The 25,708-nt window shown below is 47.1% G+C and overlaps 1 protein-coding gene across 6 annotated transcripts in view; it reads left to right on the forward strand.

Annotated features, from left to right (window-relative positions):
- NRP2 (neuropilin 2) overlaps positions 1-25,708 on the forward strand; it is a gene marked incomplete at both ends in the record, with an annotated part of 115,355 nt that overhangs the window by 35,211 nt on the left and 54,436 nt on the right. For all 6 annotated transcript variants that reach the window (XM_084239123.1, XM_084239125.1, XM_084239124.1 and 3 more), the window contains 6 exons: positions 4,201-4,431; positions 5,456-5,611; positions 7,395-7,564; positions 9,377-9,532; positions 21,829-21,973; positions 24,392-24,741. In XM_084239123.1, the coding sequence (XP_084095249.1) occupies positions 4,201-4,431; positions 5,456-5,611; positions 7,395-7,564; positions 9,377-9,532; positions 21,829-21,973; positions 24,392-24,741 (1,208 nt within the window). The remainder of the gene's footprint in view (positions 1-4,200; positions 4,432-5,455; positions 5,612-7,394; positions 7,565-9,376; positions 9,533-21,828; positions 21,974-24,391; positions 24,742-25,708) is intronic.

Genomic DNA, 25,708 nt, shown 5'->3' on the forward strand with positions numbered 1-25,708 from the left:
ACAGTAGTTGTTTGGTGAATATCTGTAAATTGAAAGGAAAATGATCATTTGAGGCAGAGTTAGTGCTTAGTAAAGTACGATTAATATGCTTTGGTTATGAAAACGAGGGCACAAGCTGAGGATTGGGAAGTCTGTTAGATTGCAAGGTACCCAGTGCTGAAGCCATCACTCAGCTCCACTGTGCTGTGGGAAAGGAAAACAGCCCTGAGGCAGGACTTCCGAGGCAGCTGGCCATGGGAAGGCAAAAGGGTGGGCAGCAGCAGTGAAGCTCATCTCTGTTTCATGACTCCTGACTTAATAGTTCACAAAGCATGATACTGCATTTCTCCAGAAAGCCTGAAAAAGTGAATGCTAACTATCCATCATGCATATCTGAAGGGATGCTATTAAAAGATAAAACATACAAGGGGTTATCATAACTCAGCATCACTGTGTTGAGGACAGGCTGACATAGGATGTCCATGAGGCAGCAAGTCTGTGGACTGCCTCAAAGCAACAGTGCACAACAGTGCACAACTTGGTGCACAACTGCCAGTCAAGGAAGGTGCCTTGCCATGGAGACCTGGGCAGCCTACTTTATGGACTGGGATGGCCTACAGCAGTACGAAAAGAGGGGTGGCGTGCCACCGAGACAGCCCCACCATGAACAGCCCTGCTTCTGGGGAATCTAAGAAAAAAGATGAGAGCTCAGTGAACTTATTGGGGCCATGCCCACCCCAAAGAGCAAGTCCCCAGCATGTGAGTCAGCCCTATATCAAACACAGACATCTGTGCGGGTGCAGAATTCAAAACTGAGAAGTTCAGGAAGAAGTGCGTTCTTCCAGGTGCCTTGTCCTGCTCCCACATTTCCATTGTCAGAGTCCTGGGAGAAAATACACAAAGTTGACGTTATCCACAGAACATGAAAGAAATGCATGAACATGCTGAAGAAATCCAAACAAACACAGCTATGTTTGCTAGTGAGATTCATAAAGGGAAAGAAAGGAGAACTGTAAACACAGATACACAAATAACCATGTGAAGGCTCTGGAAACCTTTGACAGCACGCTGCCCCGCTAGGCTCGGCTGCAGAATTCTACAGACAGACATAAAGCCACCATAGGGGGACCGACAGGGATGTGGCCGGAGTGGGAGTTTCATGCCTGCCCTAAATGAAGCGGTTTATGAAAGAGTCTGTGTATTACCAGACTGTCCATATATAAACGGGTAAACCGAAACACCCAAACTTAAAAGATCTCAAATCATCAAATCAGAAGCAGAACAAAAAAAGAATTTTAAAATAACTTTAAAAGTAACCTTGGAACTGAATCACTAGAAAATGTATTGGGCTTTTTGTTTGTTTGTTTGTTTGTTTGTTTGTTTGTTTGTTTGTTTGTTTGTTTGAAGCTCCTTTGACCAAAGTTCTGGGTGTCAGTGACATTTCAGAAACTGAAATCTTTGCAGTCATTCGCAGAGAAAACCTGGAGTGCCTGTACTCCGGACCACCCTGTTACACCAGTTCTTGAATTTAGTCACCGTATCTGCCTTTAGTGGTCAGGCCAAACTGAGCTTTGGATCAGTCTACCATGTTTTAAGTAGCTTTATCCCTGCAGATTCTTTTTTCCACTTGTGGAGTTACTTTAAAATTTACTGTGGAAAAACAGAGTTTTTTATACCAGAGTCCTTTGGTATGAAATCATCCACTGCAGCTGAAGTCCCCCAGCATCTTTGGACAAACTTAGCACTGAGTGAACTCGAGTACTTGTTCACAGAACCACTTTTTAAACTTTAATCCTTTTAACACCTTGCAGAAAAGGATTTTAGATTTGGTAGCTCTCTGCAAAAAGTCAACTTTGTCCCAAGATGTCACCCTTTTCTGAGGCCTCTTCCCCAGTGTTTGATACTCAACTGCATGCGTTCTGACACAGCGACACTGATCCAAATGATAAGATAGCACCATTAAAGATGAGTGTGCGGTTCTAGTAGGTTTAATTCGCTGCATAAAAACTGTTTCTCTGGCTCATTAAAAATAAACCAGAGGGTATACCCATTTATAAGAGACATACACATTTCTGTTTATTTATTTATTGGCATGTGGGATTGAAAAGTTCTCTTCTGTCAAATGCTCCTTAGGAGTGCAGCACCCTAGAAACAGTGATCCTCAAGAATCTCACATTCTCCAAGTCTCTCCTGGGTTCCCTAGCTGTCCATTGTGAAAGCACCTGTCCCCCAGGAATGGAGGGACCAAAGAAAGATTCCACCATACATTCCCCATCCCCAGGGGGTGGGGATTCTCCTTGCCTTTGGAGGCAATGACAATAGAACAAACTCTCCCTGTGGAATGTCAGGAAGCAAGTTGTGAAAGGAGTTAATTTCCTCTGGCTAAGTGACTCACGTGAATAAGGCTGCACCACTGCCATAAACCCTAGCCTTTTCAAAATTCCTCTTGGCCCCCTGAAGACCAGCCTGCTGGCTTGGCTTTGCCAACCTGCCTCAATTCGTGCCATTGAGGAGGCCCTCAGGAGCTGGGAGCCGGAAGAGGCTGTCCCAGCTCACCCTCCCAGGCCTGGCTGCCCATGTGGCCCAAGCCGTGATGGAGTACAGAGCCCCAAAAATGTGGCACTTGGAGATTCCTCTGAATCCATGAAAAGGTTAGCGCTCACCCCCAGGTGTCCCGGGTGCTCACCCCCTGCCTGGGTGCAGTGCAGAGAAGAGGGCAGGCGTGATGGATGGGTGGATAAGGATACTGGAATTTCCTGTCTGGTGCTAAAGAAAGTTACAACCTCCCCTCCCCCACATATTTGCATGGCACCTTTTCCAACTCAGACTTTTGGCGCTTTCCAGAAAGCCATCATCAATAAAGAGACTCGCGGAGGGGGGGGGGCTGCAGGAGCTGCGGATAAAGACATCGCTGCGGGCTAAGATCAGCGTATTGACATCACACAGTTTTATTTCAGCGGGATCCCCAGAGAACACTTCCTGCCAGTAAACACCTGGTTTATCGAGTATTTCTGTGTTTTTTCTTCATGCTTAGAGTGCCTATTATCCTCCTCATAAATCCAGCTACCTTTTTTTAATTTTAAAATCGGAACTAGCAAAATCGATTCTAATTGTCCAGCATTTACATGAGCCCTGTTAACTTGCATCACCGCTGGCTGGGGGCTTGGCCCAGGGTCTGGGCTGCGGTGCCCTGGGGACGGCTCCGGGGCTGCCCTGGCTGATGATGGCCCTTTGACTTTGATTTCACCTGGAGGCATAGGGAATAAGGTGACTGTCATCCTCTCTCAAGCTCGGGCTGCTCCCCATGCCTGCGCCAGGATGCCAATGTTTAGGGCATTTCACAAGGACCTTTCGTGGGTCGTAAGAAAGCAGACACAGAGCTTAGGAGAAAACCAGGGCCATCACCACCACAAAGGAACCAGAAGCCTTCCAAATGTCAATACACTGCAGCATTTTTCCAAACTTACTGCTGGAGCTGCCTTTAGCATCCTGAAGCCCTGCTGTGATCCACCCGCTACAAACGTTGATTGTTAATTGTCTGGCCACTACAGAGCAGCTCATTTTAATATAGTCATGACATGAATGAGACCCATGCTCCCCTTTGCCCCTCCCCTGAGGCACCTTGGATCTTGGAGGGAGAAGGGGGCACTGAGTTGGCTGTGGTACAATAGGGGCTAGTGTTGAGGTCAGCAATAAATAAGGAGTAACATTGTTTCCCTGCTGGCAATCAGCAAGCCTTCCTTAAGGATTGAAATAACTTACATTTCTGGAGCAAGCAGCTGAGTAATTGAGAAAGAAGACTCTGTTCTTTTCAAGAGAATCTCTCTCTCTCTCTCTCTCTCTCTCTCTCTCTCTCTCTCTCTCTCTCTCTCTCTCTCTCTCTCTCTCCTCCCTCCCTCCCTCCCTCTCAGCCCATCCTCCTTCTATCTCACACACACTTCTTTCTAAAGGCCCCCCTCCTGATTTCTCAATTGCTGCTCTTACTCCAATGCATACAGCAAACCAGCTTGCCTCCCTAATTTCGGCCCTAAAGAGGGACTGGCTTAAGGGCTTGAATGTGGGTGTGAAAGTATGTTGCTTCAAGGGCCACTCCAGTGGAAACAAAACCCTTGTGAGTTGGGGGATTTGGGCGCAAATATTTAAATAACCCATGAAACAGAGGCAGCCAAGAACACCATCCTTTTCTACTTTGTTGATGCTCCAGTTGTCTTTTACATACAGGCTCCGAAGACTGTTCAAAAAACTTCACGAGCCCCAACGGGACCATCGAATCCCCCGGGTTTCCTGAGAAGTACCCACACAACTTGGACTGCACCTTTACCATCCTGGCCAAACCCAAGATGGAGATTGTTCTGCAGTTCCTGACCTTTGACCTGGAGCACGACCCTTTGCAGGTGGGAGAGGGAGACTGCAAATACGATTGGCTGGACATCTGGGATGGCATTCCAAACGGTGAGTGATGTCACTAGCATCACTGGTGCCTGTAAATTGCTTTAGTAACAATAAAAACGGAGACAAAGACTTCAAAGTTCTTTAGGATTCACATATTACCCCCAATGACTTTCACTCCTTATCCTTCACTGAGGATGATTTCAGGGAAATTGTTGAAAGGCAGATTCCTTTTTAAGAGATATTTCCTTGGAGAAAAATAAAGAACAGTGAGTAAATAGTTGGATAAGGATGAGGAAACCTATAGGTAATGCTCTCTTCTGCTCCAGGTTGTCAGGATTGCCATAGAAAATGACTCAGTAACCACCCTCTATGCCCAAATAGGAGTAAAGAGACAAATCCTCTAGATTTAAATCCTGCTCTGCTGTTAGCAATTCTGCAACCTTGGGCCAGTTACTTAAACAGCTGCTGTCATTATGATGATGATGATGATGATGATGATGATGATGTTATTCTAAATGTGGTCATACTTGTCAAAACAGTGCAGTTAATCACCTAAAGCAGAAAGGAAGCTGTCCTTCAGGTGGAGACCAGCATAGATCTTAGATATGGTCACTATTGGCAAAGAAACCAATCTTTCACTTTTGTACTCAAAGTATTTTCCAATGGAAGGAAGACTTGATGGCTAAGCATTTTCGTTTCCTGAGAAAAGCATATGATTTAGTTAGAAAGCTCGGATGTGAGTCCCAGCTCTGTTGCCTAGCCTGTGAAAAAGGAGAAGTCCTGTGAGCTCTCCTAGCCTCAGTTTCTCCTGTAGAATTACAGACATTGTAACACCAGAACTTCGGCCCAACCTCCCAGGGCTGCAGGAACAGAATGGGGCCAGCTCAGTGAAAGTATCTTCCAATGTGCAGGAAAATATTAGACATTGTTCTTAGACCATTTCATGGGGTTTTCTTTTATGCTAAGGCATACAAAGTGATGCTCTTTTGAGTGACTTGCAGTTGTGGGGAGGAAGTATGTATGTATATTAAAACCTGAGTTTGACGTTTATTTCTTCTGACCTCTTTTTCTCCGGCACGTCCAGTTGGCCCCCTGATTGGCAAGTACTGTGGGACCAAAACCCCTTCTGAACTCCGTTCCTCTACGGGGATCCTCTCTCTGACCTTCCACACAGACATGGCGGTGGCCAAGGATGGCTTCTCTGCACGCTACTACCTGGTCCACCAGGAGCCGCTAGAGAGTGAGTTGGCTGGTTGGGAGCTTGACCTGTTCTCACTGGGTTTGGGGTGTACAGTGAAAAGAGGGTGACCTCTGAGAGGAGATGGGAAGTCTACAGAATGTGCAGAGCCATCCAAGTTCAAGGAATGGGAGCTGCTCCTCTTGCCAGGGAGAGATTAATGAAAATACAACTGTGCCGGGTACTCGTTTCATTATATGAAAAAAGAAGTATGTGTACCAAGAATTAGTGGTTCCCAGAGAAAATCATAGGACTGTCTTTGGCTTCAGTTTTCTCATGTATGAATGGCCTCTTAGTTGGGATATCTGTAAGGAAACCTGCAGTGATGTTCTATTCTAAATCAACATTTATTGAGTCTGGAGCCTTCCTCCAAGCCTCAGTGGCCATTGTTTCAAAGCTGAGCAATTTTAAACCTCTCTCCTTTCTCTCTCTCTCTCTCTCTCTACACACACACACACACACACACACACACACCATTTACTATATATGCACACATGTATGTGCATACACACATGTATATGTGTGTAATATATGTGTTTCATGGGGCTTGGGGTGTGTGTGTGTGTGTGTGTGTGTGTGTGTGTGTGTGTGTGTGTATGTTTTTGATGTTGAACATCTCTGGCCCTGCATAGAATTTCCATCACTAGACTGGTACATTGCTTAGATATTTTGATGTGGATTTGTACCTCATACTTCCAATAAATACAATATGTGAGCTTGTCCCATGCAGCTCTGGCTCCAGCTATCATGGAACCTGCTGGCCAGGCTGTCGGTCTCTTGCCCTGAGCTACATCTTCAGATCAGCTCTTATTGGACATGTGCTGCTATTTTTACTTAGAAACCCAAATGATAACTTTAAGGATGAAAAAAACACTTAAAGATGATTAGAGCCAGGGACATCCTGCTGTGGTTGGAGCCAGTTTGCCACACGGACACAATGGTCTAGCCTGCCAGCCAGCCACTGGGGTTTGCTTTTTTTTTTTTTTTTTTAATCAAAGAGCTCATGAAGATTGAGTGACAAGAAAACAGTATAGAAAATTGCACCAGGTCCTGCAAATGGCCAGTGCAGTCATGGAGCAAAAAACAGGTTTGAGGCCTGAAAGTGATTGCTGGTCCTTACCAGACACACGCACACACAAATATTGACCAGTGTCCGTGGTATCCCTGGGAAGGACAGCAATTAAACTGATGGCACAAGGCCAGAATAAGTGACTTCTGGGTCTATTTGCCCAGACAGGTGGTGCAGGGGAATAGAGAGTGACATGCATGTGCTCAAGAGGTCTCCCAAAGACAGGTATTTATTGCTTTGTAATGTCTGTCTTCTGTGCCAGAACTCATGAGACAGTTGAGTGAAAGAAAGAAGCAAAAGTGCCTCCTGGGTGTTTATTAATAAGGCAGGCTTCCCAAGGTGTATCAGCCCACCCAGATTGCCACAAGTCTCTCAAACATTTACCTGTATTTCAATAATAGTGCATCTGGCATCCATGAGCATCCGTAGCCTGCAGCACTAACAGTTCTAGTGCTTTAGATTGTATTTTTAATTTGTATGATGACTTTTATTTATCCACAGCCTGATTTCTTTTAGGTCCAATTTAGTTTCTTTCAGACCCAGAGGGGTTGTCAAGCTCTATGCCTTGACGTAGTTGTTTTTAAAATGTGCGTGTATAATTAGTTCTTTAAGATGAAGGTGTGCCTGCAAGGACTTGTCCCTAGAAGGGAGCAATGTTTGGGGGAGGCTTTACGTTTGAAAAACCTAACTCTTCCCTTGACCATCTTCATTTCCCAGACTTTCAATGCAATGTCCCTCTGGGAATGGAGTCTGGCCGGATTGCTAACGAACAGATCAGTGCTTCCTCTACCTACTCTGATGAAAGGTGGACCCCTCAACAAAGCCGGCTCCATGGTGATGACAATGGCTGGACACCCAACTTGGATTCCAGCAAGGAGTATCTCCAGGTACTTACTCACTACAAGAATGTACAGAATATGCAGCAAGTTTTGGTGGGTAAGAAGGTTGGCTCCTCATCCAGAGTGGACAGAGGACACAAGGAAAATAAACACAGCAGACTTTACAATTCCATACATTACTCACTGCAAACAGACATGTGCCAGGCAGAAATAGACTGTGCCAGGCACTGTGCTAGGTGCTGGGATAAAAGAATGAGTAGTGTGGACACTGCCCCTTGCCCTTGTGAAGATTACCAGCTTACAGAAGTCGCTTGGCTGGCATGCTGTTTGCCCTGTCACTGTAGATATTCAAGGAACATTCTATAAACAGTTCCAGATCTTCCTCATTCTTGGCACAGGGAGGCATCAGAGACTTTGGGGGGGGGGGTGGGCAGGCTTGTTGAGTTGCTGGCTGAGCATGGCAGCTTCTCATGATCTTTGCTATTTGGAGGGAGCCCTGCCAGGAAGGTTTTGCACATAGCGATCAGAAGAACACATGGGGAAATGTCACTACCAGGAATGAAACTCTAGTTGCCCAGATGCTCTGCAGCATCTTTTAAAACTATTGTTTCTTTTCTTCTGAAAAAAACTTCCAGCTCATGGTGAGTAATCATCTCTTGCACTCCACACTGGTCTGTTTGTCCTCCCCAGGGAAGAGCAAGCTGCTAGCCCCATGGAGAGCACCAAATGATTTTATGACACATGGCAGACAGTCTTGTGACCCATTGACAAGCTGTCCTATCTCTGAGGCAGTGTGGTGACCTGTGCTCTGAGAAACATGCTGCAGAGCAGGCCAGAAAGGGAGAGGGACCACTTAGAAACTTCTAGGGTTCCACAGGGTTCTAATAGCACAACCTGAAGGCTATTTGTGGATCTCTACTCTGCCTCTCTCCAAATCCTTTTCCTCCTGCAAAGCCACGAGAAAGTTCTTCATCAAAGTCATATATCCATTGATTATCCTCCTTATTTTTGATCCTTAGTCATTTTTTTTTGCTCTCCACCTGTATCTCTTATGCATACAGCCCCACATACTAATTTTGAATGCTGAATACATCTTAAGTAGCCAATAACTGCTTGCTGAATACAGTTGTGCCAGTGTGTGCTGACTAAATTTTGATCACATGGAGATTGCCATAAAAAAGCATGGTGGCCAGCAAAGGAATGACATCCAGCAATTTTCAAATGGGTTCAGTGTTGTCAGAGGGGAGGTGCCTGAAAAGGTTGGCCATCCCCTCCTTATAGAGCAAAAGGTCAAGACTCAGTGCATAAGCCTAATTGCTTGGGCAGACTTTGCATGCCCTCTGACCCCAGAGTGACCTTAGCCACTAAATACACAATGGAGTGAGGGGCTGAGGAGAGGGAAGACAGCCATAAGCTGAGACTTTTGCAAGTAGGGCATCATAAGTGAATTGGATTGAACTGGACTGGATTGGAGTGGAGTGGATTTAGCTATTGTTCCTTTAACATAGCATTTGCTTTCATGAGCCAAGGCGGCCTGTAGATTAGACAGAAGGGGTCATAGCTCTAAATGCGGAAGGATTCCTTTAAGATTAACTTAATACTGTCCATTCAGATTTGCAGAAAAGAGAAGAAAAGAAAAACAATAGTTACGATTCCAAAGGTGTCCAAATTAGTGTCAAATAAGTTGAGTTTAACTGTCCAGTGGTATTGCAAACCAATAGGCTCGCCTGGGCATCTGAGTGCATCTCAGACACAGGTTGTGAGCCAAGCATTACAATGTGCGCTTTGGGGAAAAAGCAAGACGCTGTCGGGTCGGTGTGGGAGTCACTGGCCCTTTCCTTTCCCACCTCTCTTCCCCAGGTGGACCTGCGCTTCCTGACCATCCTCACGGCCATCGCGACGCAGGGAGCAATATCCAGGGAAACCCAGAATGGCTACTATGTCAAATCCTACAAGCTGGAAGTCAGCACCAATGGCGAAGACTGGATGGTGTACCGACATGGCAAAAACCACAAGGTAAGCGCCTGCCCCGCCTGAAAGGCATGTGAGGACGGTGCAGGAGGAATGGGGGAGAAGAAGCTTCAAGTCGATCCCTCCTAGGGGACGAGGCTGTTCAGTGAGTCTCTAATAATTGATGGAGGCACGAAGACACTGGCCCTGAAAATACTCTTCCTTATGCGAAAGTGATTGGAAAACAACATTTTTTTCCACCAGCCCCACTACTGTTGCATCTTGCAGAGCAGAGCGAGGGAGAGGGAGGGAGAGCTCGCAGAGCGCTCTCTGACTGCAAATGAAGGAGAAAATGTGTTCCCAGCCCGGGTCTCCCCATACAGGATTCATTGAGCATTTATGGCCTGAGTCCCTTCCACATGCTGGGTTAACAATCACAAAACCACATGAAACTGCAGTTCAGGAGTTACTGAGGTCTGGAAATAAAAGGGCACAAATCCTGCGAGGGAATCACAATGTCCCGAAGAAGAAAGAGGACAATAAATAATGAGGAGAAATTCAGTTTGTCAGGGATGGGATCTGAACTGGCAATCATGCTTGGCAGTAAGGCATTGAATTTTCTCGGCTGGTGCCTTCAGTGTCGGTGGCTCCCGGAGGTGTGTCTGTGTGGCTGATGTGGGGCTTTTGTTGTACATGTGGATGGATGTCTGGCACTCGGCTCTCCTCAGACACATGGCGTTCTGGCAGTGGGCAGGCCTGCAGCTGGCGCTGCGCTGGTTGTAGGGTACCTCAGTTATGGGAGCTTGGCAGCCAACCAGTGGTCTCACCTGGCCTGGGGGATCTCTGCTCGGGAGGGTCGGCTCTCGGGTGTGAGAGGACAGCCATGTCCTGGGGATTCCTGGAGATGCTCCTCCTTGGTGGGAGGGAGCTGGGGATGGAGAAAAGGATCTCTCCTTCAGTGCTGTAACTCCACCAGGTCCCTGGTCTGCCAGAGTGTGAATTACCAAATGGGACGTGTGGCCAAATGTAGAAATGTCAGAGGTCTTTTCCCAGTGGCGTCTCCTCAGCTCCTGTCCTGTCCCAGGGCAGCTTGTTCTTACTGGTGCCGCTGGAAATCTTGGACCGAGAAAATCCTGAAGTATGTTTCACCCAGGAAACATGAGTTTTCAAAGGAGATTTTTTTATTTTATTAAAATCACCATAGTAACGTGGCACATTCATGTGAAAATCGTGGCTTCTGAGTATTCCCAGGTATCACACACACACTACTTCCCCCATTCAGCATATAGAGAAAGTGGGGTACTTAGCTATTGAAAGACTTCTTTGCCTTAATGGATGAGGAAACACACCTTTGCTTGGCTCAGGAAGAATTGCCAAACATTACTTGGGAATGGCAATCGGGGAGTGGCAAGCCTCCGCGGGCAGCAGGTGCTGGGGGTGCTCTGGACTGAGACCTCATGCCACCCCACTCCCTTTCCACTCATGCCTTCTCTCTGCACCCACCCTTTTCAGTAGGAAGCTGCTGGAACCCAAAAGCTTAGCCCAGGCAAGTGAGGGCCTGGGTAGGGGTGGGTCTTGGGGGAGGAAGTTCACCTGATCGCCTCCTGGTCCAGGCTCAATGACTAAGCAGCGCTAGCAGAGGGATCCTGTAGCATAAGCTGATTTTAAAAGCACACAGATGGACCAGGATGCTATTTAAAACACCATTTGTAGGAAATCTGCTTTTGGAAATACCTTAGCACTGCACATTTTGATAGAATACTGTCCTCCCTGGCTTCAGCCCTGGTATCCGTTCTGCAGGGAAGATATCCCTGAGAATTGAATTTTGCATTCTGGGCTCCTTTAGAATCTTTCTTCCCAACTTTTTCATAGCAGACACCTCATTCTCTTTTTTCCTTCCTTTCTTTTAACTCCCCTTCTCACCCTTGGCTAAATGCTCTCCCTCCCCAGCAGCCAAGGGGTAATTTGGTTTTAGTTTTGTTGTTGATGTCCTTTTAAAAAAGTTTTCGTGAATAGCCCTGTCCACATAAAGGATGTTGGGGCAGAGGGAGAGCCTTTCTCTCCCGATTAGAAATTCATCCTTTTGAAATTTAGAAGGAGGCAAGAGAATAAAGCCTGCCAATTAGACATTGCTCTCTCCCCAAACTCCCTGTCCCACCACGAGTGTGGCAGGGGATAGGGGCGACCAGCCCAATTCTCCCCTCCAACGGTGAGATCTGCTGCTCCTTCATTAGCAGATCTAGCTCCCAGATGTCTGTATTTAATGTGCAGATTCTGCACCACTCATGGTGCGTCAGCGCAGCTCTCTGGGCTGTGCGGGTTGAAATAGTTGAGTGAACCGTGCCAAATAGATTTGTCAAGTCTGCTGCAGTTTGATTTGATGCACGAAGGGGAGGCAGGTTGAGGAGGGGACTTGGGGGCTGTGTGGGGAGAGGCTCCAGCTACCCCGGGTGCTACCACTGAGTTTCTCTTTGTAGCCGCTGGATGGTGGGCACCGTGCCAAGCTAACTGGTGCTAAGTGGTAGGCTTGAAAGTGAAATTCAGATGGCAGGACCGGCAGGACCGTGAGCAGAGCAACACAGGGATGCAGGCAGCAGCCTGCTCTGCTCTGTGTTATAGCAGGGGGTTTACAGAGGACCCCCGGGAGCACAGTGTGGGAAGAGGGGATGGGGGCAGAAATGTGGGAACTTGATTTCAATTCCCTGGTCACTGTCAACACCAATGCAGTGTACCAAAGACCAGGGAGCTGGGGAGATTGGAGAAAAACAAGATTAATGAGAGCTCAGGGTGGTGGGGGGATGGCTGTGCTATTTCCTTGCAAAACATTCTTTACAATTTGGACCCAGCCTGGGCTGAGGCAAGGCCTAGGCCTATGAGCGATTGACTTTCTTCTTGCAGCCAGGAGGTGAGAAAGATTACTCTTTTCCAATTTCCCCCAGCTGGCAAGCAGCCTCTTCTTAAGTCTCTTTACATCCAGCAGGTAATGGTAAGAGTGCCTGTGAAGACGATTGCAGTGGTGTTGAGGTACTGCAAGCCTCCCCTGGCAAAACACAGCCCAGTCACGCAGGCCACGTGTACAGCACATCCCCAAATATATCCAGTTCCACATGTCACAAATATGGAGCCTGTGATTTTCACCTAGGGCGGGGCCCCTTATGCATATTTATGGCGTAACCACAAGGCAGAGAGCGCGTCTGCCTGATGGAGCCCATATCCAGCCCATGTGCTCCCTTAGATTATACAAATTACTTCACATATATTACTTCAGAAACCACAAGCAGAAACTACTGCTTTTGGTTTCACCAGCTGTATTAATAACACCCCAGACATAGACATGGTGTTGTAAATACAGCAGTGGAAGGTTCCTGTATGTGTGTAATTATAGACGCAATTATGTACACACAAACCAAGGGTGGAATGTGGAGATAGATGGGAGGAGCTGCAGCCTCGAGGCCTTGGCCAGGGTCCTGCTCACCTCGGAGGCACTGGCTGAGAACGAGATAGTGACTGGTCCGGGCTGGGGAACAGAGATCATTGCCCTAATGGTTAAGCAAAGCCTCTCGTTACTTCTCCCTCACTTGGCACATGTGGGCATATCCCCGGTTGACGTAGCTAGCGCTGGTTACCTCACTTCTAGTCACAGTGTTGCTAGTCTGTGCCCCCAAATGGGGGAAATCTGAGCTAAAAGAGCATTGCTCTGTGGTGGTTCCAGAAAACATATTGATTGCTAGAGGAGAATGGAAAGGTGAGGACAGGGATGGGGTACATCTGGGATCCCAGCGTTTGAGTGGCAGGAACCTACCAACCTCATCATATTAATGTAATGATGACCTCCAAGGGGCTCCGAGATCCCTCAGACACCAGTCGCCTCACGTCAGAATTTAATAGCATCTCACTGACTGTGAGACTGAAGTGCCCAGATGCTAAGTCATTCGCTCCCGAGACTGGGGAACCATGGCCTCCCTGTAGAACGCACCTGGTTGTCAAGATCTGACTTCCAGGTGGTGCTGTCAACGAGCTGATCCCAGACTTTCTTGTCATCTTGCAGCTAGAAAGACATCAGCTTCCTGGATGATCTGACCACAGGTCAAGAGGTGTGGGTTTCCCAGAGAGTGGAGAATGGCCAGCAGGCTTAGAACATGAGGCTCACTGCTTTGGAGTTTGGGCTCCATCATAGACTCCTGGGCCTTAAAAGAAGTTGCTGTTTGTTTGACTTGGCAGCAGCCCTTCCAAACAAACAAACACCCTGCTTCCAAAATCCTCTGTTCTATGTTTATTTTCTAAATTAAAGCAAATTATTTTGAAAACCGTTTGAGAATTCAAAACCCTCTGTGACATTATCCTCAACTTAGGTGAAAGACGGTACTGTCAGAAAACCAAGCCCCCCAAATCCGTCAATTCACAGAACCACATGGTGTCTATCTTCAGATCTTCTCTGCTGATGTGCTGTGTGACCTTGGAAATGTTTCCTAACAGCTCCCTGCCTCAGTATTTCCATCTGTCCACATAGGATGGTGCTGCAGCTACTGGCACAGCAGCCTGGGATCTGTAGATGGAAGGCTCTCTGTAGATATAATTAATGTATTAGACCCACAAAGCTCTTCTTGAGCAGAAGCAAGTTATCAATTTAAAAAGTAACAAGGCCCCATGGGATATTTATCTGCCTCTTTTAAAATCATAGGTCTGGAAGGGACTGTGATAAGTCATCCAGACCTCTCCCTGCATCTGATGGGGCCTGCACTTGCACCACCTCAGATAAACATTGCCCCTTTTGGCCCCTTTTGGCCCCTAACAGTCTTCTGTTAGGGATGCAATTATTCCTCATATTAACAATTTTGAGTTTTCAAAAATATGTATTTTTTTTTTTTAAGATATTTATTTATTTATTTATACAAACACTGGGTACAGTCAGAAGCGCAGGAGGGTGAGAGAATTCACCAGAGCCAGAGCGGGGAGCAAAGCAGGCAGAAGGACCAAAGTACACTGAGGGGAGCAGCGGGCGGCAGGAGAGGTCTGCGCACCATGTGGGACCCTCCTCAGGTGGCCAGGGAGCAGCCGGGGATCGAACCGGCGCTGCAGAGGCTGCGGGCAGCTTCGCAACCCAGCGCTCAACCGCTGCACCACCAGGGAGGCCCTCAAAAATATGTATTTTTTAACCTCCCAGTGGACAACTGGCTCCTCTTGTCCTTTTTGTTGCAGTAATTTTGTTAATTATATGTAAGATTAAAACGATGACTCAGATGGTCAGCTGGTAATGGGCACAAGTGTGATCGGTTGGCCCTGGTGTGGCATATGTATGTGCAGAAGCCGCCGACGCCCTTTGCAAACTCGAGTCCCCCAGTTGGGCTGGCCCCCTCAATTATGACTGAGAAGAATCCTGTGCCTTAGGTAATTAGGTTTGTCCTTTATCCATTTGCCATGGGATGAGCTCAGACCTTTAGCCTCTCCACTTAGGATGCTCAAGGGAAAATTTCATTATACATAAGCTTGGAACCTTTTCTCTAGCAGGCACCCGTGGCTGGCTTCACCCAGCTCCCATGGGTGCTGAATTGTCTCCAGGAGCGGAGGCCAGCCTCCCTGGCGCTCAGAGCCTAGATGCTAGATTCCTGGTCTCCCGGGCCTCGGCTGTGCGCAGGGGCGGGGCGTGGTGGGGCATCAGGCTTTGCTGTGGCTGGGAAAACACTTGCTTTCTGACCTGGACGTCTCTAGATGAGCTTTGGAGTGAAAACCTCACCAGGTAGATTGTCAGGTTCTTTCCGGGGTATGGTTTGCTGTGGAAGTGGGCCTGCTCCCTGTATTCTTCAGCTCTCTCCACCCACCTGGACTTGAAGGCACCTCCTTCAAAATTGTGGCAACATCTGTTTTGCCACCAAAATGTGGCAGGAGTTTCCATGTGGAAGGAACATCCCACCCAGTTCAAATATCTTTGCTGCTCACCCTACCCACACCCCAGGATGCTGGCCTTCCTTTCCAGCCGCTTCTGCATGCTCTGATGCTGCACTTCCCTACCCCATCTCTTCCCCCAGCCCCAAATCCCTAAGCTGCCCTCCTCTCCTGTCCTCCCTGGTGCTTTCCTGTCTCAAATCCTGAAACCCTAATCCTGTTAGTGTGCTGTGTTCCAGGGCTCAGCGTCTCGTTGGGGGTAACATAATCCCGCAGTAAATCTAAAGGCCCCACAAGGCACGCAGATGGGGATGTGCGCATCCCACCCACCGCACCCCCGCCCCAGAGAGAAGGCGGCCTGGCCAGACAAGCTCTGCTTCTCTGTCTCCTCCTCCTTGTCAGCAAAAAACGACTTGATGACCAAAACAGTCCCAAAGTAAAGGCAGAGAAGCCAGGGTCATAAATGAGCATTTGGTGGTTAGGGAACTTTCTCTGCCCTGCTCCCATCACCCCTACCTGTCCTTAAATTCTCTCTCTCTCTCTGTGTGTGTGTATGTATGTGTGTGTGTGTATGAGAGAGAGAGAGAGAGAGAGAGAGAAGAGAGGAGGCAGAAGACACACACTTACACATACTTGATTCTGACAAATTTCCCACAGCCACTACCACATCCACTAGAAAGAAAGTGGCTTTAAAAAAATTTTCATAGTGCTTTAGGAGGAATTTTAAGCAGAAATGGCAGGACTATGATTTACAAGCAGGACAAAAAAATGTTCATTATCTTAACATCATTCTCTACACACACACACACACCCCGCCCCCCACCCCCACCCCCGCAACAACCCCCACCCTTGCCTGTTTGGTGCAACAATTAATTAAATAGGATGGCATTCATTGATTAACAATTTATTTTTACGTGTAGAGCCGGTGGCTGGTTTTAGAGAGAATGCAAGGGGAAGGGGGTGGGATAGGGAGGACAGGCGCTGGGTTCTGCAATGAAGATGAGTCGGTACAATTGTTTCTGAGATGAATTTTTAAAACATGCTACTGGTTTCCCCAGTTTCTGCCCTCCATTCCCGCCACCTTGCTTTTCTGCCTGCTTTGTTCTCCTCCTCCCTGAGTGTCTGTGCCAAGTAGATTGAAAAGGAGAACTTTGGATGCAATGAAACATTTATTAGTGGAGAGAAATATTTATTTATAAAAAAAGAAGAAGAAGAACCTCATGCACAATTTCTACCTCAGGGCTCCAGCACTGTGTTGGCTTTGAAAAATTTCCTGCTTTCTTTGCAGTCCCTGGAGCTGACCGCGTAAAGATATTTACAGCAAAATAGAAATAAACTGTAGGTCACACCATAGGTAATGAAGAGACAGGTGTGTGCAGGCTGAATACTGAAGCCCTACGCACATCGGAGCAGCCAGCGTAATGGCTCCTGTAGCACCAGGCCCACCTGGAGGGGAGCAGTTTCCAAATCCAGAGCCTGTCCTGGGTCTCCCTCCACCAAGTTGCTGGGGCTGAAGGCAGTGACCGTCTACAATGTCTGGGCATTGGATGCTGACGATAGAGGTTCGTCGTGTACAAGGGAGAATTAGACCTGGCAAAAATAGTCCCCCTACCTAGAGGAATCCAAGGCAAATGGGCCAAAATGCTCCCAGTTCTCAACAGTGTGGAAGTCACCACTGTTCTTCAAAGGGGACTTTAGAAAGGGCCTTCAGGAAGACGTGGCAGTGACCAGAATGGGGTAAGCAGCAGAAAAGACACAACCTCTAAATCCACCAGAGATGCTTGCTGACTAGATGTTTCTTATTAGATCATACATGTTATGTTGTTTAATTTTACATAGGATTTTATAGACTCTGCCTCCTGAGCTCACAGGCATGGACACAACATGTTGATTTTCTCTTTGGGGAGTTGGGAGGTAGATAATCTCCAACCTGGGATGTTGGATAGCAGCCAGTTTAATTGGCAGATACCCCCCTCCCCCAGAGGTGCAAATCAGAAAATCCATGAAGTGCTGCTGGTTTCAGATTCTATCTTACTGAAAATAAACCAAAGGTCTCAAGAATCAATTGGAAAGTGTTGGATTATGTTCAGCATTCAGCGAGGCACCAAATGGATTATCCAAACCACTTTGTGCCCTGAATTGTTTTTTAAATTTGGTTTACAGAGATAGACTTGAAGAAATCGTTAGGTTCAACATAGCTTTGTTAAAATATGTGTGTGTGCGTTTGTGTGTGTATTTGTCCCTTTATAATTATCTGTATAATCAGCACTATCCCCATCTCTTAAGAAAACTAAGATCACCTTGAGCACACATCTGGGTTTCCTTTGGGTGCTAAAGCTACGTATTAGCATTTTTCTTTTAAAATTAACAAATATGTATACCATCTGTGACATCCAGCTTTTAAAGCAGATGTTATAATTTGATCATCACACTTGATAGATGTCTGTCTGGGTGTACCATCCACAATCCTCTGAGTTTTCTCATCATTATGACCACCTCCCTGCAGAGTTAGGGCCTGAAAATGTTTGGCCTGGAGGTGGGACTTGGGAGTAAAAGGACTTTCAGAACTTGAACTCTTCCCCATTGAACAAAGACCTAATTATTACTTGTGACTTAGCCTCGCCTGGAACATCTGTCCTGGCTGTTGTCAGGCATTGCAACCAGCTGGGAGGACTGGTAGACTTCATTGTCTATATGCAAGCCTGTTATTGACTTTATTTTCCTGAAGGAGAAACCAAGGTATCTAAGGTTTATTGATTTGCCTGTAGTGATTCCATGGGTCGGCAGGGAATAGAGAGTAAAACCAATTTCCTGGCATCATTTCCTAGGCATACAACCCTCTACCTTGCGATGCCTAGACTCAAAGCCAAGAATCCATCTCAGAGAATTTGATCAGAAAACATATGAAGGGTGATTCTGAAACCACAGAAGCATTGAGAAAGTCATAAAGATGTATAATATATGATAGCATTTACCGGCTATAAATAGGGAAATGCAGGGAGAAAAATAGAGACCTTGTAAATCCATTGGGTCAGGGAAATAGAAACTGCTTAATATTTCATTAAAAATGGATTTTCATAAATTATGCTTTTATATCTTTGGGCAAAAGACAATGTAAGAACTAAGGTGTTGTTTATTAATAATTTGAACTTGATTATTAATAATTTGAACTGCTATTAAACCAAACATCAACAAGGTATATTCTCTGAGTGGAGCACTCACCGTGTTCTGGGCATGATTTGAAGTGTATAAAAGTCCACAGCACTTGCCCATAAAAGCACTTAGGCTGGAAGGGACAATGGGTAACTAAAATGCCCCATTACAATGTGGGCTCTCTTGGGGCAATTCAAACCTCAAGCTAGATGGGAAACTCTGGTGAAGAAAGCCTTAGAAATGGGGGCCAGAAAGGACCTTGCAAGTCCCCATACAATAACCCTCATTTATCAGAAGAGGAAATTGGGGCCTGAGGGAGTCAGTGATATTTGCCCACATTTATGTGCTGATTTGCAGCAGAGTCTGGCTCCTGGCCTGATTCGGTGGTGTTTGGGGTTTTTTCCCACTACACCCCACTCAGAGTGAGAGGTGCAGTCAAAGTATGTCCAGACAGCAGCGCAGAGTTAGTGATGAGCACAAGATCAAAAGCAAACTCGGAGCCAAGAAGGAACTAGCCTTGGAAACATAAAGGATAACATGAGGCCAAGTTGAAAGAAGCTTATTTGGTTCCAGGGTAGAAGAGTAAGCAAAATGAAATAGCAGAATAAAATTCAATTTGCGCAGCCATGACAATAGCCTGGGGTAGAAGAACCACGTACTTGCTTGTCTGATGCCACTGTAGGCAGAGCCCAAAAGCCTGCAAACTTGGGGAGATCAGCCCCTGCCCCCCAGCAGGTGCAAACACAAATGCATGTGACCCCCGGCCACATTCCAGTCTCCCAAAGGCAGTCCAGAGACAACAGTCATTTCTTTGCAGAGCAGAAAAAGAAATGGTTTCTTGGTTTTGTCTGCCAAGGTTGAAAAATGAAGGGGTCAGATAAGATAAAATTGGATATTAAAAACACATAAGACGTGCTGTGTTTCTAAACGGTACCAGTATGCTGTGAATTAGCAACTGTGTTAAAGTTCAGGACCACTCACCACCCCGATTATGTTTTCACATGGCAAATCAGGCCCCCCCATCTGCACCCTTTACCACACACCACCACCAGCACCATCCTAGGGGAGCCAGCCGGTGGCAGCCCTCCCGCTGCTCACAGCACCTAGAACTGAGCAAAGGGCTGCTGTTTGCATCTTTCTTGCCAAAATGAAACAAACAAACAAACAAACAAAAAAGCCTCTTCCTGGTGCTGAATTCTAGAACTGATGAATCTCACTTCCTTGGAATCATTTCCTCCATCCCTCCTCTCACCGCTTTGGAGTCCTTTGTAGGCACCCAGGAAGCCCAGCAATGGGGCTGGTGAGGCTTCCGGTGCCTGCTTCCTCCTTCCGGTCGTCCCTCTCAGAGATGAAAATCTCAGAGGCTTGGGCCTCTCCCAGAGGTCTGGCTCTCACCCTCGTTCTTCTGCTTTCTTGGCCCTTCTCCTTCCCATGTTTTGTCTCCTCGCCCTCATTCTCCCCCAGCACTCTATAGGAAGCAGCCAGATCCCCCAAGTCCTGTCAACCAGTCCTTCCTCTATGCACCTCTGGTCAGCAGGATGGTAGAGGAAGACATGGGTGGCCTTAGGACCAGGGCAAAAGACTCCCCAGGGGAGAAGTCGTGGCAAGCTAGTCGTGGCAAGCTGAGTGGGAGCATCAGGCACAGGGAGGTTAATCTGAGTGTGGTGGCTGTGAAAACCTGTTTCTTTCCTCTGTCTGTCTTAGGCACTTCTCATTTGGTTGCAAAGGTAATGATGTCCCTTACCCTTGCCCCTGTGGTCAGTGGTGTGCTATGAAATGCCTGTAACTTTTGACCTCAACAAGTGGCAAATAGGGAGGGTTCAAGGTTGCTAAATGACAGAGTTCATGGGGAAGAAAGGACACATTGTGCATCAGCTCTGCGTTTCCATGCTGCTCTTTGCTGCTACCAGAGTGTTCCAAGCTGGGAGTATAACATCACTGAGCAGCGACTCCACCTCCACTCACCCCATGCTTGGAGCTCTTAGGGCCTCGGGACCCCTAGCCAACAACCTTTGTAGATAAGCTGCAAATTTATCAATCTAGGAAACCATAAGCTTGAATCCTAGAAACACGGCAGAGGCTTTGGATCCAAATAGACATCTCTGAGCCTCCATTTCCTTATTGATAATGTGAAGCTAATAACACTTACACCACCACCACTCCCCTCCCCCCCCCACGAAGTGTTGTAGATGCGGATTTTGTTTACACAGTGTCTGGCTCCAAGGCATTCAGATCTCTCAGTTTCCCCATTCCTTTTGTCCCAGCCCCTTCAGGGCACAAATACCTGCATGTTTGCCTCCTCCCCCACCCAGCCAAAATGGCTAGTTGTTGCAGAATTGCCTGTGAGTAGATTTATAGTCACTTGGTTGCTAAGCTGTGACAGTATGAATTAGAAGCAATGGTTGGTTCCTTGGTCTTTCCCTCAACCCTAATTCAGGGAACCCATGAGAAACTCATATACTTGCTCAAGCTACTTTTTTTTTTTTTTTTTTTTTAATGGAGAGCACAAAAAACATAAGGTCCATATGGCAGTTATTGATTTGGACCATCTGGTAAACTCGGACTTGTTCCTACCATGTTGGATTAAAGCTACTCCAAAAAGCCTTTCCTCCCATAAGAGATGCATTGGTCAGATGGGGACAGGGATGGATTTCATTACAGGGTGGGGACTGCAGTAAGAGGAAGCCACAGCAAGACTCCAAAAGATTGTCTGCAACCTTAACCCTAAAACAAAGACTGAGAGACCCAAGAAAGCATTGATTGACACGAGGGCATTGGGGGTAGATGGTGCCCCTTCACCCTCTCACCCATTCATGGAGCAGGGAGGTTTCTAAGTAACTAATAAAAACAATTGAAGCACTTTATGATTGTAAAATACCCTGCACATATCCCTATATGCCTGCAACACGAGAAAGAGAGAGTCAAGGTCAAGCTAACGAATGAGGTCCGCTAGCCCTGAAAGATGACATTTCCGCTCCGTTTTCTAAAAGATAGTCTATTTTTTTCCTCTATCCCAGATTCTGAAAGTGTTTTCCTTTTCAAGGCGCCTTCCTCTGCTTGCTCTAAGCCCAGAGGCAAAATTTTCCTTGCCTCCAAAAATTTTTGTGAGGACCATTTATTGTTTTCAAGTTAGAGCAGGGCAAGAAATGAAATTTTTTCTTCATGGTGCTTCTGAAAAAGCCCCAAACAACAAATTCACGGATTACTTTTAAGCTTGAGGGAAATAAAATTCAAAAGGACTTTGCCACCCCCTTTGAAGAAGCCTGTACAAATGGCTAGCTACAAACAGGAATTTCAGTAATGTGGTTTTGGGTTTTATGTTACAGGTGTTCCAAGCCAACAATGACGCGACGGAGGTGGTTCAGAACAAGCTGCACACACCAGTGCTGACGAGGTTCGTCAGGGTTCGCCCTCAGACCTGGCACTCGGGCATCGCCCTCCGGCTGGAGCTCTTCGGCTGCAGGGTCACAGGTGAGGGGGCTGCCAACAGCATGATTATACCAATGACCTTTCCAGGATTGGCTCAAGGACTCAAGTCCTACCAGTCTGTCTTTTCATTCATTCATTCATTCATGCAGTGTATACTGATTAAGCATCTACTATTTCTGCTGGCTGACATATCCTGAATGCTAACTACGTACCAGGTTCTGGTGTAACATTGAAGATAGGTTATCATAAGGACTCTATGAAGTAGGTATTTTTATTCTCCCCAATTTACAGATGGAGAAACCACCTGTAAAGTGGTAGAGCCAGGGTTTGAATCTAGGCAGTCTGGATTCAGAGGCCCTGCTCTCAGATAGAACGTTCTGCTGCTTCAGCGGAGGCCAAGAATGTTCCAAGGCATTACAGATCCAGCGATGCACAGGACAGGTCCATTTCTGTGTGGTCATCTGAACAAGTTGGGAAGAGGCGGTGATAAATCTTCAAATAAATGTAAAATCAAAACTATAATAAATGTCTTAAAATAGAAATGCATTATAAGAGATTTGATATCAGGGAGGACTTTCTTGAGGTGATGACTGAGCAAGCACAGCGCCCTCACAGGCATTACCTGTTGATAAGAGGAGGGAATATGTACCAGAGTGGTCACGGTTTGCTCCACAGCACTGTGGCCAGAAAGACCAAAAGATAGCGTGAAGGAGGGGCATGGTAGGTGAGCTGAGACCCCAGAGCTCAGATGCAGAGGACAGACTGGAGGAGCTAGTGTGGGAAGCTGGTGCACTGATGTGGCTGAGTGGTAGTGGGTGACACCAAGCTGTTTGTGCAAAATCTCAGCTTTCATCTTCTGGACTCAGCCCAGAGCATATAACTTGCTTCTTTGACCTAGAAGGGCCTTCAGTGTACACCCACCCACCATCCTGTCCCTAATTGTCCCCACTCTGATAGGGATCCACCATGGTAAGCACCAGGATCCATGGTGCCCATCTTCCAGGGGTCACACCCAAGTTCATGGCATGACCATTTTAAGCTTCCAGTTAAAACACCTCTTTTTCATAGTGTCTGTATCTTTCACATTCCTTTCTTGTACGTCATCTTCTCTATCTTTGTAACAATGCTATGAGGTAAGAGGGGCACAACAGGCTTAAACAGCTTGCCCTAAGTCACCCAGCCAAGAAGTGGAAATACTGGGAACTGAACCCATAAACATGGGTACAACTCTTTGCCGCAGTCAGCGTTGTCCAGAGACCTGGCTGCCCTTTTATGGGAGTGGTTCCTCTTAATCCCACCTCAGGGACTGGTTTCTGTCCCTCCACACTGCTATTCCAGGCCAGTGAGAAGTTAGTTAAAACTCATTTTCTAGAAAATTGAAAGGAATGGATTAGGACTTGGAGGATCATTTTGATCGGTAATTCAGTTTGCAGGTGTTTATTGCACACTGACTGTAGCCCCTGCCTTGGCAGAGACCATTCATTCATGCATTCTCCACTCACTAATTCACTCCACAAATATTTACTGAGGACCTGCTAAGGCCTGGCCCCACCCTGGGGCTGGGGCTCAGGCTCGAGAAGTGAGCAAAGTAGATGGGTCTCTGAGGTCATGGAACTTGAAGCTAGTGGCCAAGCTAGATAAGAAATGAGTGCAATGCTGGATGGTGGGAAGCTCACGTGCATGCCTGGAGGGGAAGAACTGGGTGGCTGAGGCAGAGGCAGAGTGACTAAGGGGACCTAAGTGACTAGCGACTGAGTAAGGTTAGACTGGTGCTGACTGGTTAGAGGTTAGTTTGGCCAGTGGGAACAGCACGGGGGAAAGAGGACAGGCAGTGAAAAAAATGGTATCACATCCATGGAAGTAAACGCCTGCCCCCTGGAAAGTTTCCATTCTCTTGAGAAAACAGTAACCCTGGTAGTTGTGCTCAGCTGAGTTCGCCAGTGTTTAGCATCCCTGGGGTGGGGCTAGGAGGGGGGATTGGTATCATAGACAAGGATCTCAGAGTCCTTGGCTGATTATTATGAACTTGTATATAGTAACTGCTAGAATCCTTGGAACAACCCTCAAGAGGTAAGTGCTGCTGTTAACCTTCCTGTAGACCTAACGAAACTGAGGTACCGAGCAATTCAAACATTCGCCCAAGATCATAGAGCTAAACTGTGGAACAGAGCAATTCAGTCAGTTGCCCAAGGTCATAAGCTAGTAAGTGGCAGTGCAAACAGGAACCAGGCACTCTGGCTCACCGTCTGGACTCTTAGCTCCAGGGCTCCTCTAGCTAGAAATGCAAAGAAAAAAAAAAAAAAATGCAAAGAGAAAAAAAGCTAGAAATGCAAAGTGCTGACTTAAAGTGTTTGACAGTTGGGTTCTTTTACCTCTCCCTATTCAGTGGGGCAGAGGGGTGTCCTTCTGAGTGAGGAGGGTGTCAGCCATGACCTCTTGTATTTTCCTCACTCTCCACAGATGCTCCCTGCTCCAACATGCTGGGCATGCTCTCCGGCCTCATAGCGGACTCGCAGATCTCTGCCTCCTCCACCCGTGAGTACCTCTGGAGCCCCAGTGCTGCACGTCTGGTCAGCAGCCGCTCAGGCTGGTTCCCGAGGGTCCCTCAGGCCCAGCCAGGGGAGGAGTGGCTTCAGGTGGACCTGGGAGCACCCAAGACGGTGAAAGGCGTCATCATCCAGGGAGCCCGCGGAGGAGACAGCATCACAGCCGTGGAAGCCAGGGCTTTTGTGCGCAAATTCAAAGTCTCCTACAGCCTAAATGGCAAGGACTGGGAATACATCCAGGACCCCAAGACCCAGCAGCCAAAGGTACATGTTCCTGGGCGACCCTGTAACCTTACCCACGCAGGGAGGTTAAGTTGGGGATGCCGAGTGCCTGTCTCGACAGTCATCACCAAGTCCCTACAATCCAACAAAGCAATTAGTTGAGAGATTATTTTGTGCCAGGCACTGTGCTAACTGCCTTATTTCAACCCTTGTTAAGGTTTTAGTCCTTACAATTCCTCTGGAACTTTCATTAGCTCCCAGAAGACTAAAGTAAGATTGATTTTGTGCAGGGTCACACAGGGTACCTGTGACAGAGTTGTGGTTCACACACCCAAGTCTGATTCCAGAACCCAAAGGGATAATCACTCTCAACACTGCTGTTCTACAAAGTTCTGCAGCTTTATACCCTCTTTCAGATAAAGTTTCCTTAGAATTGGCCAAACATCCAAAGGGGATGTGGTTTTTGGAGACTCAACTATAGAAACCAGGGAATTACTTCCAAGAACAACCATGTTTTTCTGAATGTTGCTGCACTCCTCTGTGTTTTCCTAGTCTTGACTGCTTAGATCTTTCCCGCTGCTCATGCTCCAGCTAAGCAGAGGCGAGAGAAACTTACTCCAGGCAGGAAGTGCAGGCCAGAGCAGCCCACCCTTCCTGCCATCGGAGGAGTGAAGGTCAGCCTTCCTCATGGGACACGAAGGTGCCCCAGAAAGGGGAGAGGCCGAGGCGCCTCTGTCCCTCTCCGGTTAACCTCCAGGTTAGCCAGGAGTTCCGGTCTCCATCTCTGTTACCCCTCCGTTTCCTCAGAAGAACGGGGCCCCAGACAAGGAAGGGGTATTACATGTCTCTGTTCAGCCCCCTTTGCTGAGCAAATATTTCCATTCCTAATGCAGAGGCAAGGGCTGGGGTGGAGGTTTCGAAATGCTGATGTAAACTCCCAGCTCACAATTCCAGAGGTTTAGAAATACTCTGGACTTGGTAACCAGAACCCTCAGTGGACAGAGCAGAA

The sequence above is a fragment of the Talpa europaea genome (assembly GCF_964194135.1).
Source record: "Talpa europaea genome assembly, chromosome: 1".
NCBI lineage: Eukaryota > Metazoa > Chordata > Mammalia > Eulipotyphla > Talpidae > Talpa > Talpa europaea.